At 43.2% G+C, this 14,048-nt stretch overlaps 1 protein-coding gene across 4 annotated transcripts in view; it reads left to right on the forward strand.

Annotated features, from left to right (window-relative positions):
- The window catches only part of sppl3 (signal peptide peptidase 3), a 247,765-nt gene that overhangs the window by 170,987 nt on the left and 62,730 nt on the right, over positions 1–14,048 (forward strand). For all 4 annotated transcript variants that reach the window (XM_072497308.1, XM_072497328.1, XM_072497323.1 and 1 more), the window contains one exon: positions 4,034–4,146. In XM_072497308.1, coding sequence (XP_072353409.1) covers positions 4,034–4,146 — 113 coding nt within the window. The remainder of the gene's footprint in view (positions 1–4,033; positions 4,147–14,048) is intronic.

The following is a 14,048-nucleotide window of genomic DNA, read 5'->3' on the forward strand; positions in this document are numbered from 1 at the left end:
GGTATGGAGGATACCGGGGACCATGGATAGAGGCATGGTGAACATAATGATCATCGGTAAAACATTTTAAACTGGTTCCCAAATCCAGACTTTGGTTGATAACTGTTCTGAGGGGCCTTGAACTATGTGGCCTTGAAGCTGGCCCAATTCCGATGAAAATTGCAGAAGGGTTTGCGGTGCCTGCTCTGCAGTGAAACCTGCCAGGTCAAGAGTGCAGGGTGTGGGCCTGCTATGCACACTTGTGCCGGCACCAAGAATGATCGTGGAATCTCTGAATCTGGTCCCACTAGCCGCTTTTAAAGCCCTTTAGGGTCAGCCCGGCTCCACAAAAATTCAACCCTCAAGTGCCAGCTAGTTACTCCACCATGGGAAGCATTTCAGCAAGGTTGAACTTATGATTTGTTTGACCCAGCAGAAATTATTAGCAAGTCAAGAATTGTGTTTCTGGTTATTTTCCCTCTTGTTCCCTTGCTGTTGTTCCAAATGTGGGCCTGTTGCAAAGTTTTACAGCTATCCAGACTGGAATTCACCACATATTGGAGTTTCAGTTTGGATCTCTTTTATTATGTCTGCTGACACATAAAACACCTGTTTCCATAACAATTTGCTTTAGGTCATTTGACATCTGACCGACTCATATTTTCTGGGCAGCACGGTAGCACAAGTGGCTAGCACTGTGGCTTCACAGCGCCAGGGTCCCAGGTTCGATTCCCTGCTGGGTCACTGTCTGTGCGGAGTCTGCACGTTCTCCCCGTGTCTGCGTGGGTTTCCTCCGGGTGCTCACCCCGGTTTCTTCCCACAGTCCAAAGACATGCAGGTTAGGTGGATTGGCCATGATAAATTGCCCTTGGTGACCAAAACGTTTAGGAGGGGTTATTGGGTTATGGGGATAGGGTGGAGGTGAGGGCTTAAGTGGGTTGGTGCAGACTTGATGGGCCGAATGGCCTTCTGCACTATGTACAAATTATTTCTTTTAAATCACACCAAGCAGCACCAATCGCAACTGAGCCATTGTCAGAGCCTCCCTTGGCTTTGTAAGTGGGTCAGTTGAATCACGCACCAATTCAATTTTGATTATCATAGCAAATCATTTTACAAATATATTTTTAAGCAGTGCTACAATTAAATAGCTGAAACCCGTTAAATGTTCTCTATGGCCTTCTCTGGGAGCTAATACACCTAATCTGGTAATAATGGAATAAGCTTTTGTAATGTGCGAGAATTTAGTAACGGGTAGGTCCCTATTGCAGTCTGCCAACTTGAAATGTAATTGCTACCTCAATATTTTATTGCATATGATATGCGTTTTCTGTTACTGAGTTCGAAATAACATTTGCCGAGATTTGAATTTTGGGATGATAGATAGATAAACTGAATAACATTTCCTGATGTTTGTCCGGAGAGGTTATCCAAAGTTTTGCATGCATTGCAATGTATGGACACTATGGACAGCACCACCAACAGTTTAAGGGAATTATTGCATCTTAAATGACCTTAACTGAACCAACCAAGAGATTTGATTCTTCAACTACTATGGTACTGTGGAGAGCATGCCAAGAGTGAATTCTGGGAATGGAAATGCATCAATTGGAATTGTGGTCAGCATCTAGTCTGGAGTAAATAAGTACCCAGAACTGATCATTTGATTTGAAGGGCTAACAGCAACTCTGAAAAATGGGAAAGTGGCACTGAGGTTCACCTTCCAGCTGAGTTAAGCTGACGGATGGCAAGGCCTTCAGCAGCAAATGTAAGAAGCTGCTCTGCTAAAGTAAAAGTAAGTAAAGTCGCCATAGTCCCAAATGACCATAGGCTGCTTTTCCCCGAGACAGAGAGATCTGACTGGTGGTGATTTAACTTGAGGATCACCACCCCTCAGGGGAGGAGCAAGGTTGAGAAGGTGGGGCCTTCCAGAATAACCTCAGCCGGTACTGGAATTGAACTCGTGGCCCTGCTCTGCATCATAAATGAGCTGTTTGACAAGGGGCTGGTTTAGTACACTGGGCTAAATCGCTGGCTTTTAAAGCAGACCAAGGCAGGCCAGCAGCACGGTTCGATTCCCGTACCAGCCTCCCCGAACAGGCGCCGGAATGTGGCGACTAGGGGCTTTTCATAGTAACTTCATTGAAGTCTACTCGTGACAAGTGATTTTCATTTTCGTTTTTCATTTCAGCCAACTGAGCTGAACCAGTCCCCACCGACCGGAAACAACTGACCTCAAGCTCATCAACTTGTTCTTTCACAAGACCCTTTCCAACTTTTGTGTTCTGCACAAGGGGGTCGGGTCTTTACACTTTTCTCAATTCTAAATTGCATTAAACAACAAATAAAGCAAATAGCATATTCTTGTTAACTTCATCCTTGTACATGAATGTTTACGATGTTGCAATGCTATGTAATGCCTTTTCAATGGAGAACATTACACTGAAGATAAATGATTGAGTTTGTGGAAAGCCATTTTTGTTTCTACGCCTGTGATAGGTGGGTCAATGCTTCACATGGTGGAAAAAAAAAGCACATCAGACCATTAACTTCAGTGTTCCCTGTATTTCCATCATTATTTTAGTGCATATGATTTAGTGGAATATTTAGCCAAGAGGGAAAAAAATCATTAATCTTTTTTGTGTTGCATGAGACTTCTCCCTCCACAAGAGGCAAATTAGGGTATAGTGCTTTCAGCTGAATGTCCCAATAAAATATCTTTGAACTATGGCTACAGTTATGCAGGCAAACACAGGCAATGTGCACACCAAGTGGTCCCACAAACAGGAAACAAGATATATAACCAGTTAATCTAATTTTTATTGGTGTTGCCCGAGGGTCAAATGTGGCACAGGAGACTGGGGAATTCCCAGGAATAATAGTCTTGCAATATTGCCGTGGGATCTTTTACATCCACCCGAACTGGCAAGTGGAACTTTGGGTCAAATCCTCCGGTCTATGGATCGTCAGAGAATGGACGTATGACTGAAATTGCATGTCAATACCCTGCAGAAGTCCTGATACATGGGACTGGCCCGAGAAGTTTCAACTTCTGAGTAATTTCCCTGCTCCTCAGGACCCTCTGCAAATGTCTCCAACTATGAGTCAGATAGTTCTGCAGTACTTGGTGACCCAGTAAATGTTAGACGGATTGAAACATAGTCGAACACCTGGGTAACTGCACGGCTGATTCCCAATCACCTCACCAACCCACTGACTTCACACACCCTACCCCCAGGCAACTAAACACTGCCACCCTCAAACCGTCTAACTGCTCAACCACCTGACAACTACCCCAATGCAACCTGACTATGCCTCCTGACTCAACTACCCACTTGCCCGTGGCACCTCGCCTACTTTGCCTACCCTAGCCACCTTGTCCTTCCATGCACTCCTATTCAAAGTGGACCTTTAAACTTACCATACCACAGCTAGTGCCCCAAAAGGATGGCATGTCCTGTCTTTTCCTGACTCCACTCCTATCCGGTGGACTTCCCCGAGGAATGTTGCATTGCATATGTCTGTGGACGCCATACTAGGAAAGTCCTGGAAGAAATGCACGTCAGCATTGAATCTGGGGAAATTACGAGCGAAGTGGTAATCTGATCATTGCCGCTGGTCAGAAGATCCGGGCCATTGATTTGATATCTATGCATAGAATGGCACCAAAATAATGCAGTACTGCCTCAGTCCTCCACTGCCTCGATTATAATCTAAAACATTGGTGTAGGGTTTTGAGAATATTTCCAAATACTTAAATGTATAATAAATGCAAAACCTTGAACTTTTGTGGAGGGAGTCCGATTTTGTAATTTTGAATGTGTAATAAGGATTTGATTGTACCCTTTCAATTGGTTCACTCCTGGATTGCAATGAAATGTCTTTTACATTCAACTCATTATGGAGCAAGTCTGCAATTGCACACTCACAATTCATACCAGCAGCATTTGCTGCCAGCTCCCAGCAGCAGTGGAGAAAATGTGATGTGTGTGATTTTCTACTTGTTTGATGGAAAAGCTAACGAACCATAATTCCTGTTCTGTTCTTGTTTCAGAATTTCATTTGGCTGCTGTGGACGATTCACTGCTGCTGAACTACTCTCATTTTCCCTTTCAGTCTTGCTTGTGCTTATCTGGGTATTAACAGGGCACTGGCTACTGATGGATGGTAAGTGAAGCAACAAGTGGGCGAATGCCACCATTTTGACAATTAAGATACCTTTTTATATTATTTCCCCATCACATCGATCCTGATTTCTGAAATTGGCAACATTTAGTGGAGTTGCACTGATCATCAAAAATAATTCTTACTCAATAAAATATTTTTTTTTTGCCTAATATACTTGCAAAATGTTATATTAGTCTGCTGCTGTTCAAGTCGTGGAAAGTGTTCATGTGAAATGCAATTTAGAGAAATTCAATAAGTGTTTAAAAGGGAAAAGTGAAGAGAATGGGAGTATGGAGGAAATCCAGGCAACAAAGAAAACATTGACGAACTGAAACCCAGATTGTTTCCTTTGTGCTGATGTGTACTTGTGCATTGTAGGGGGAAACGAGCACAGACACTTCTGATGTGTAAATATGTGGAGTGAGTGCATACTCTGAGCCTGTGGCAATATTTAAATGATTCCTGTGAGTAGTTGAGACCCAATTCTTGAATGTTGTCTTTGTTGTTTATTCTCCCTCAGTTACAAGGAGGAATGGCTCTAATCTGCGCTAACCTGTTGCTGAGTATTGTAGTAAATGTCAGCCTTGGGCATTAACAATTCTTACAGCAAAAATTCTCATATGAGGGCCGAGGTTAAATAGTTGCTGCCAGTAACTTTGATATGCAGCATTGCATTTGGGTATCAAGAAATTGTGGTCATTGGCCTATCGAAGCTGCATTATGTAACTATTTCCATCATGTTAAAGGCAGTGTTGATGAAGAAATTTTGTGGCTTGGTGCAAGAGCAGGGAGGTATTATTCCAAAAGTTGATTATGTAAGAACGCCTGCTTTCCATATCCAGGGCTCATTAACTACCATCATCCTGTTGAAAGGCTAACTAGATGTTGCTGAGATTCTGTATCTCCAAGAGGAGAAAAAAGAGTATCCATGTTTTAGTGAAATGACATTTTGTGACGAGTTATGCTACTCAGCATATTTGTAAGGAGCTCTTGGTGCTATTCTTTTTCAGTTCTCTGCCCGGAGTCAGGTCCCAAATTCAAACCAGCTAAGCCAAACAGTGTTTCCAGGATTCAAAGTTGCCATGGCAACATGCACTTTTGCTATGGGTAGTGATGGTAGAGGCCTCCAATTTTATTTCCATCACATGGCTGACCAGGAATCGCTCCTCTTACTACCTGACGTTGGCATAAATCGGAAGGATTTACAAGTTGATACTCAACTGGTTTGCCTTGTTACGAACGCATCTTCCTTGGCCATCAAGTCCTAGAGTTGGACTTGAACCTGGGACTTCTCGCTCAGCGGTTGGAATGTTACCTATGCGCCATAAGACCTCCGACCCCCAGTCTAATGGCCACTGAGGAAAGGAGAAACAGGGTTCAAGATGCCTCCAAAGTGACATATATTGATGTTAGTTTGAATCAAAGTCAACCCCCTGTGGCACATTTGGTAATTATTTTAGCCAGCCTGAAGGGCTAGAACTGTCAGAGGGAGCTTGCATTCTGTCCAGCTGTCAAGATAACATGTCAACCCAGTTCCCTAATGGGTGCAGTAATGCTTGCTGAACAAGCTGAATAAACAACAGAAGATTACTTTATTAGGCTGTGCAGTTATAGCTGAGTAAACTCCAGTTGTAACTCTGCATGCATTTTGGAACCTCAAAACCTTGGTTGTAAAGCTAAATTTGTGTGTGTGCATTCTCTATCTGGCAACCAAAACCATGCCTTGTATGTTCACTCAAAAAGCCTATCTTCCATTGTTTTCAGCGGATTGTACGTGATAAAGATTTCCATTACAATCAGCAACATTTTCCCATTGTACGATACAAAGAGTCTGTTTGTGCTATTCTGGTTTGTTTGAGGAAAGAGTGATCTATCCATCCAGCAGCTTGCTGTCTGCATGTTTTGGCGCTGAGGAATGGAGAAGTTTTTTCATTAGAAAAATTCAAGTCTAAGTTAATTATAGGAAGCTACTCTGTTAGTAGTGGTGAAATAGAGTACAATGTGAAAATGTTATGGGTTTAAAGCTTTGAATTTATCCAACAGTAAGTGCTAAGCTAAGGACATCTAGGAACAGACGTGGCTACTATTTTGAGCCGAGGGCAGCACTACATTTTCCAGCTGCAGACCCTGCTCTACGAGCCTACACCAGCATCTTGCTGGTCCTTTCCAACCTTCCCTAATCAAGAATATCCATAGCCAAAAAAGACTAGTTCTGTGAGGAACCGTTGTGATGATGACTTTAACTTTGAAAAACACTTGCGCGTTGCCTGGCCTGGGATATTTGGGCATTTTACAATTTTACCAGCTCAACAAAATAGCCTCCATGGCCATCAAGTCCTGAAGTGGGACTTGAACCCAGAGCTTCTAGCTCACAGATAGGGTCACGACCTCTGTGCCATAAAACCTCCCATCCGAACCATTATTTAAATGCAAACTTTGTACACTATAATTATACACCCTTGCAAAGGTGAAACTTTTATCACCTCAGTTTGTATGTCACAGCTCCTCGGTTATTACTTCAAAGAAATTTCTATCCTATACCCAACCCTATTTCTGCTTCCGAAATTGCTATGTGCTTTATCATACCATTGCATAAACATGACAATGCATGACAGTCAATTGGGACTATGTTTTGTGTGCAAACCTTGCCTTCTAACTGCCTTTCACCTGATGGTTTTCAGTCTATGTGTGTAAAAATATGGGTTATTGGAAAATGTAGTCCATCTGTGCAACATAAAACCTTTAATCGAGATCCTAGCTTTTACTGCTAATAACTGCTAGTTGATACTTTAATAATAGGGAGGGAGGGAGTGATTAATCAAATTTTGCACTACATTCTTTGCAATCATTTATAGTTTTATTGAAAAATAGTACCCTGAGAAATTAAAAACTTACTAATCACAAAAAGACTGGGAATAGTAGAAAGGGATGAGAATCTGGAGCAGCAGCACTGCAAAAACTATGGCTGGGAAGTAAAAGTGGCTTTGTGATATTGAGGACATTAAAAGAATAAACCAGCAGATGCTCTCTCTATTTTTAAAAAAATTTAGAGTACCCAATTCATTTTTTCCAATTAAGGGGCAATTTAGTGTGGCCAATCCACCTACCCTGCACATCTTTGGGTTGCGGGGCGAAACCCACACAAACACTGGGAGAATGTGCAAACTCCACACGGACAGTGACCCAGAGCCGGGATCGAACCTAGGACCTCGGTGCCGTGAAACAGCAGTGCTCACCACTGCACCACCGTGCTGCCCTCTGATGCTCTCTATGTTAACCTGGACCAGAACTATATTCACTTACCCCACTATAACATGACCTAAAGAAGAAAACAACTTCTCAGGAATACGTTTTTCAGTCACATGCTTAGAGTCATAGAATTTACAGTGCAGAAGGAGGTCATTCGTCCCATCAAGTCTGCACTGGCCCTTGGAAAGAGCTTTAAGACCACCATAACCTGGTAATCCCACCTAAACTTTTTGGGCACTAAGGACAATTTATCATGGCTAATCCACCTAACCTGCACATCTTTGGACTGTGGGAGGAAACCGGAGGACATGGGGAGACGGTGCAGACTCTGCACAGACAGTGACCCAAGCCGGGAATCGAACCTGGGACCCTGGAGTTGGGAAGCTACTGTGCTACCACTGTGCATGAAGTTGTTGACTTGATAACTGCATGTGGACTGTTCGGTAGGGGGAGAGGGTGGGCTAAGATCTTTTGTCATTTAAAGAATGCTTTGTGAAACCACTAGCAGGAAGAAAAATGCATAATTTATATATTTTTGGTTTGCTGGTTCTTTCTCTCTGATATGTGGTGGAACCTCTGCCTCCCATTCGTTATGTACGTTTCTCTGCTATTAATTTTAGACAATTAAAAAATCTCAACATCGGATATTGTTAGACCTGCCTTAAGTCTCTTTTCTTGTTACCTGTGATATTTTCTTTTTCTGTCTCACATTCAATTCTGGATTTTTCTTTTACCTTTGTTAAGTTTCCGCTCAATAAACTTCCTGAATTCTTTCTTTCCTCTCCCTCGATGTTTCTGCTTGGTTCTATGGTAGCACACTGCCCTCTGAGTTAAGGTTATTCATTTAAGTCGTACTTCCAATCCATGCTAACATTTCAATGCAGAATTGGGAGAGTGTATTGGAACTGCTGTGTTTCACACAAGATGTTAAACTGAAGCACTGGATGGATACAAAGGGCTTGATTCAACCAAATAGGAAGAAAGTCTCATAGCGAGCATGTTTAGCCACAAGTTTCCCAGGGCTCGCAGTGCTGAAACACATGGCTGTACAACGCAACTCTCATTGTATAAGGGGCCTCAGCAGGGTATGCATGTCCGAGGCCGCACATAGCCCTGTTTTGTACACTGGGGTGCTCCGTTAGCTGGGACTCCCCAGTGTAGCGAGAGCCAGTACTCCATTTACTGGAGTCCACCGAAGCGGCCACCCCCACACGCCCCAGACTGCACGCACTATGGGAGGGCCTCACAAGTGCCGTTCCATCTAGTCCCCGTTTGTAGGGACCAATGCTGAACGGTGCTCACCCGAGATCTCTGAGGAGAGCAGGATGAATCCCAAAGCCACAGGTACCAAGAGTCTACTATCTCGCTGTAATATGCAGATTTGCCAAAAAGTGGGCTGGATTTACATTGAAATCCTGTGCCACAGGGAGCTGCTTTTCTGACACAGTGTGGCCATTGAATTACACCCAAAGGTCCGATGGCATTTTTTCACCGGAGTCTGGGGTAGCTCTCAGCCAGCTAAAGCGGTAAACTGATCACCTTTTGTTGGTGAGATCCTGCTGTAGACAATTGGTTGCTGTTTTCCCACAAAATAAAAGCGACCACACTTCTAAAGGACTTCAAAGATGTCATGGAATCCAGATAATTGTTACAACCGAGAAGGAAGGAGGCCTTTCAGCCCATTGTGTCTGTGCTGGCTCTCTGCAAGAACAACTTCACCAAGGGTAGCATTGTGGATAGCACAATTGCTTCACAGCTCCAGGGTCCCAGATTCGATTTCGGCTTGGGTCACTGTCTGTTCGGAGTCTGCACATCCTCCCCGTGTGTGCGTGGGTTTCCTCCGGGTGCTCCGGTTTCCTCCCACAGTCCAAAGATGTGCAGGTTAGGTGGATTGGCCATGATAAATTGACCTTAGTGTCCAGAATTGCCCTTCGTGTTGGGTGGGGTTACTGGGTTATGGGGATAGAGTGGAGGGTGCTCTTTCCAAGAGCCGGTGCAGACTCGATGGGCTGGATAGCCTCCTTCTGCACTGTAAATTCTATGATCCCCATAGTAGTCCTGCAAGTTTTTTTCTCTTTGGATAAAAATCCTATTAAAGGTTTCAATTGAATCTGCCTCCTCCACACACTCAGGCAGTACATTTCCGAACAGTTTTTCCTTGTGTCATTGTTTCCCCAATCACCTTTAAATCAGATCTTCTAATTCTGAGTCCTTCTGCCAACGGCAACAGTGTCTCCCTACTTACCCTGTCCAGGCCCCTCATGATTTTGAATGCCTCCACTATCTCAAATCTCCTCTCAATCTTCTCTTCGCTAAGGAGAACAGCCCCAGTTTCTACAATCTGTGCACCTACTTTACTCATCCTTGGAACCATTCTCATGAATCTTTTCTGTCCCTCAAAGGCATTCACAAACATTTGCAGTCAAGTTGCACGCATTTGGGGACATCACGGGCGCACCCCAAGTGCAATGGGCTAGGGGGCGGCATGTGGTGCAGTGGTTAGCACTGGGACTGCGGCGCTGAGGACCCGGGTTCGAATCACGGCCCTGGGTCACTGTCCGTGTGGAGTTTGCACATTCTCCCCATGTCTGTGTGGGTTTCACCCCCACAACCCAAAGATGTGCAGGTTAGGTGGATTGGCTGGCCACACTAAATTGCCCCTTAATTGGAGAAGAATTTTAATTTTTTTTTTTAAAGTGCAATGGGCTAGCCTCTCCCTGGGCCAACCACCTTCATAATCATTCACATCATTCCTATAGTGTGGTGTACAGAACTGGGCGCAATACACCACCTGAGGTCAAACCAGTGTTTTACAAGTTTGTCATAACTCCTTGCTTATGGAATGCTTTGGGACATCCTTAGAACATGAAAAATAGTACAACATTGCACGCACTTCTTTTCTATGTATACCTCAGTGTCTCAGCATCCTCAGTGCAACTTACTTTGGCAGTATTAGGGACACTATTTCCCTTTGCCCTTGGTTTTCTCCTTTGCCACCTCATGGGTGTGATGTCTACTGGGTTATTTATGAAGGGAGGTGTAATGCATCAGAGCCAAACCCAATGGACTTTCAGCAGCAATGATTAAATTGGACTTTGCCCAATTAGACTATTTAGAGTGCCTCATTTTGCAACATTAATTCAGCACTGTATTTACCTACTAAATCATTAGAAAGAAAAACTTGCATTTATACAGGAGTCCAGAGCAGGTGGTGGCACAATGATATTGTCACTGGATTACTAGTTCCAGTGTAATGCTCTGGGGACCCGGGTTCAAATCCCACCACAGCAGATGGTGAAGTTTGAATTCAATAAGAATTTGGAATTAAAAGTTTAATTCTGACCATGAAAACATTGTTGATTTTTGATTTAAAAGCGACCATCTCGGGCGGCACGGTGGCGCAGTGGTTAGCACTTCTGCCTCATGGAGCTGGGTCACTGTCCAAGTGGAATTTGCGCATTCTCCCCGTGTCTGCGTGAGTCTTGTCCCCATAAACCAAAGATGTGCAGGTTAGGGGGAGTGGCCAGACTAAATTGCCCCTTAATTGGAAAACAATAATTGGGTACTCTAAATTTATAAAAATAAATAAAAACAACCATCTGGTTCATTACTGTCCTTTTGGGGAAGGAAATCTGCTGTCCTAACCTGGTGTGGATTACGTGTGACTCCAGACCCACAGCAATACTCATGGCCTAGCAAGTCACCCAGTTAGAGGACAATAAATGCTGGCCCAGCCAGCAATGCCCACATTCCATGAACAAATAGAAAATAAATAATCCATGGCTTTACAGCAAGCTAGGTTCTGGAGTGTAGTTATTGTTGTACTGTAGGAATGGTGACATCAGGGTCAAAAGCAGCAATGAGATTATCACCAGATAATTGTGGGTTGAGAGATAAATATTGACTAGGACACTGGGGACACCACCTCTTCAAAACACTGCTTATGGGATTTTTGTATACACCCGAGAGAGGAAATAGGACCTCGGCTTAACATCTCTGACAGCACAACACTCCCTCCATGTCAGCCTAGGCAACTTGAACCCACAATCTGCTCCCTGAGGTGAGAGTGCTACCAACAGATCCAGAACTTGACCCATCCACCAGCATTTTGATGCGCAATGATGAAAGTAGCTGACTACTTAAAAAGACCATAAGATGTAGGAGCAGAAGTTGGCCATTCGGCCCATCAGGTTTGCTCCGCCATTCAACAAGATCATGACTGATCCGATATGATAATCCTCAATCCACTTTCCCACCTTGTCCCCTTAACCCGGTTCCCTTCATCCTTGTCTACTCCTGCACAGTGGCTGTATACTGCAGCACATTTGATATTTGAGGCAGTGCAGCTGTGTAAAAAATATGTAAATCTGTAAAAATATTAACCTGCTTATTTTATACTTGCAAAAGTGCTAATAATTTTACGCCATCTTAATTAGATTGTTGGTGCGTGCGGTGGGGATTGGGGAAAGTATCAAATCATCATCATCATATTTTGCTGCTTGACTACTACAGTTTCGGATAAAGAGCCACTGTGTGCACTTTTTTACTTTCCATGTCAGTTATTAACTTTCTCTGATGGCATGTGTTAAATCTTGGCACAGTAATGAAAACCAGTTGGTTGTACTAACCGAACCATTGTCAGCACTGCCAGTCGTCATACAGTACAGGTAGCTTTAACGTTTCAGATTAATGTAAAATACATGCACATATGCCATTCAGGTTCTCTGTTTGTTTCGAAGTACTTTGCAGCCAATTAAGCGCTTTTGAAGTTCAATCACAAGGGGGCATGGTGGTGCACTGGTTAGCACTATTGCCTCAGGGCGCCAAGGACCCGGGTTCGATCCCGGGTCACTGTCCGTGTGGAGTTTGCACATTCTTTGCTTTGTCTGCGTGGGTCTCACCCCCACAAAACCAAAGATGTGCAAGGTAGGTAGATTGGCCACACTAAATTGTCCCTTAATTGGAAAAAAAAGAATTGGGTACACTAAACATTTTTTTTTAAGTTCAATCTCAATTATCTTGTAAACAGATGCAATCATTAGATGTAGCAAGTTTCCACAGGCAACAATAAGATAATGGCCAACTAATCAGTTTTTGATGGTATCATTGAGGGCTATATGTTAGTCAGGGTAAGGAAAATTCTCTTCAAAAACTGCTGAACCTTTACATCTAAGATATTCGATTGAGTCCCATTTTGTCTCAACTTAAAAATGACATATTTGAGAATGCAAAACTCTTTCAGTACTAGATTTTGTTCTTGAGTCTCTGCAATAGGTCATGAACACTCAATTTTCAGGCTCAGGCAACACCAAGCCGCGATAGAATACAATAGGAAATTGAGGAAATAGAAGCACAACACACATTTCCCTTTAATGCTGGAGTAATTATTGTAAAAGTTAAACCGATAATACTTAACTCGGCTTCCATTCAGGTCAGTAAGTAGCAAGAAATTACATGGATAGAAAGAAGATCACATTAAATTAGTGTATCAGATAAGATATTTTATTTCTATTTTTAAACTTTAATAACAGAACCATACAGTGATACAAGGTAGAGGAGGCTAAGAGCTGTCCAATTAATCTCACTTACATAGATACATAGAAGATAGGAGCAGGAGGAGGCCTTTTGGCCCTTCAAGCCTGCTCCGCCATGTATCATGATCATGGCTGATCATCCAACTAAATAGCCTAATCCTGCTTTCTCCCCATAGCCTTCGATCTATTCGCCCAAATGCTATATCTAGCCGCCTCTTGAATATATTCAATGTTTTAGCATCAACTACTTCCTGTGGTAATGGATTCCACAGGCTCACCACTCTGGGTGAAGAAATGTCTCCTCACCTCTGTCCGAAATGGGTTACCCTGAATCCTTAGACTGTGACCCCTGGTTCTGGACACACCCATCACTTCTGTGCTCCTTCCTCATAGCCTTATAGCTTTTTGCTCCCTCAAGTATATGGCTCCAGTTATTTTTTGAATATTACTATTGGAGCTGCTTCTCCTTTTCAGGCAGTGCATGCCGAGTCACAGCTGAAGTTGCTGAAGGTTTCCTCATGTCACCCTCTGCCTCTTTTGCCAATGTCCTTAAATCTCTGCCCCCTGGTTACTGATCCTTCTGGCGCTCACATTAATTCCATCAAAACCGTTCATGTTATAACCGCCATTGTCAAATGTTATTTTAATACTCTGTGATCAAAGAAGAACAATCCCAGTTTCTCCAATCTCTCCAGTTAAGACCCTCCTCCCTGGTACCATCTCTGGGTAAATCTTTTCTGCACCCTCTCCAAAATCTTGAGACCCTTCCTAAAGTGTGGTTACCAAAATTGGACACGCTACTCCACCCAGCTGAGGTTTAACCTGTAATTTATAAAGGGTTAGCATAACTTGCTTGCTTTTTGACTCTGCTCTATTAATATAACCATAGATTCCATAAGCTTTTTTAACTGCCTTTTCAACTGTTCTGTCACCTTCAAAGATCTGTGTCCATATACCTCCAGATCTATTGTCTGTCCCAGCACCCCCTTTAAAACTATGCTCGCCTCATTCTTTCCACCAGTGTGTATTACTTCATTCACACTTTACTGTTAAATTTCATCTGCCATTTGTCTGTCCATTTCAACCGTCTATGTCCTCTTGAACTCTTTGACACTATCA

This window comes from Scyliorhinus torazame, chromosome 1 (genome assembly GCF_047496885.1).
Source record: "Scyliorhinus torazame isolate Kashiwa2021f chromosome 1, sScyTor2.1, whole genome shotgun sequence".
NCBI lineage: Eukaryota > Metazoa > Chordata > Chondrichthyes > Carcharhiniformes > Scyliorhinidae > Scyliorhinus > Scyliorhinus torazame.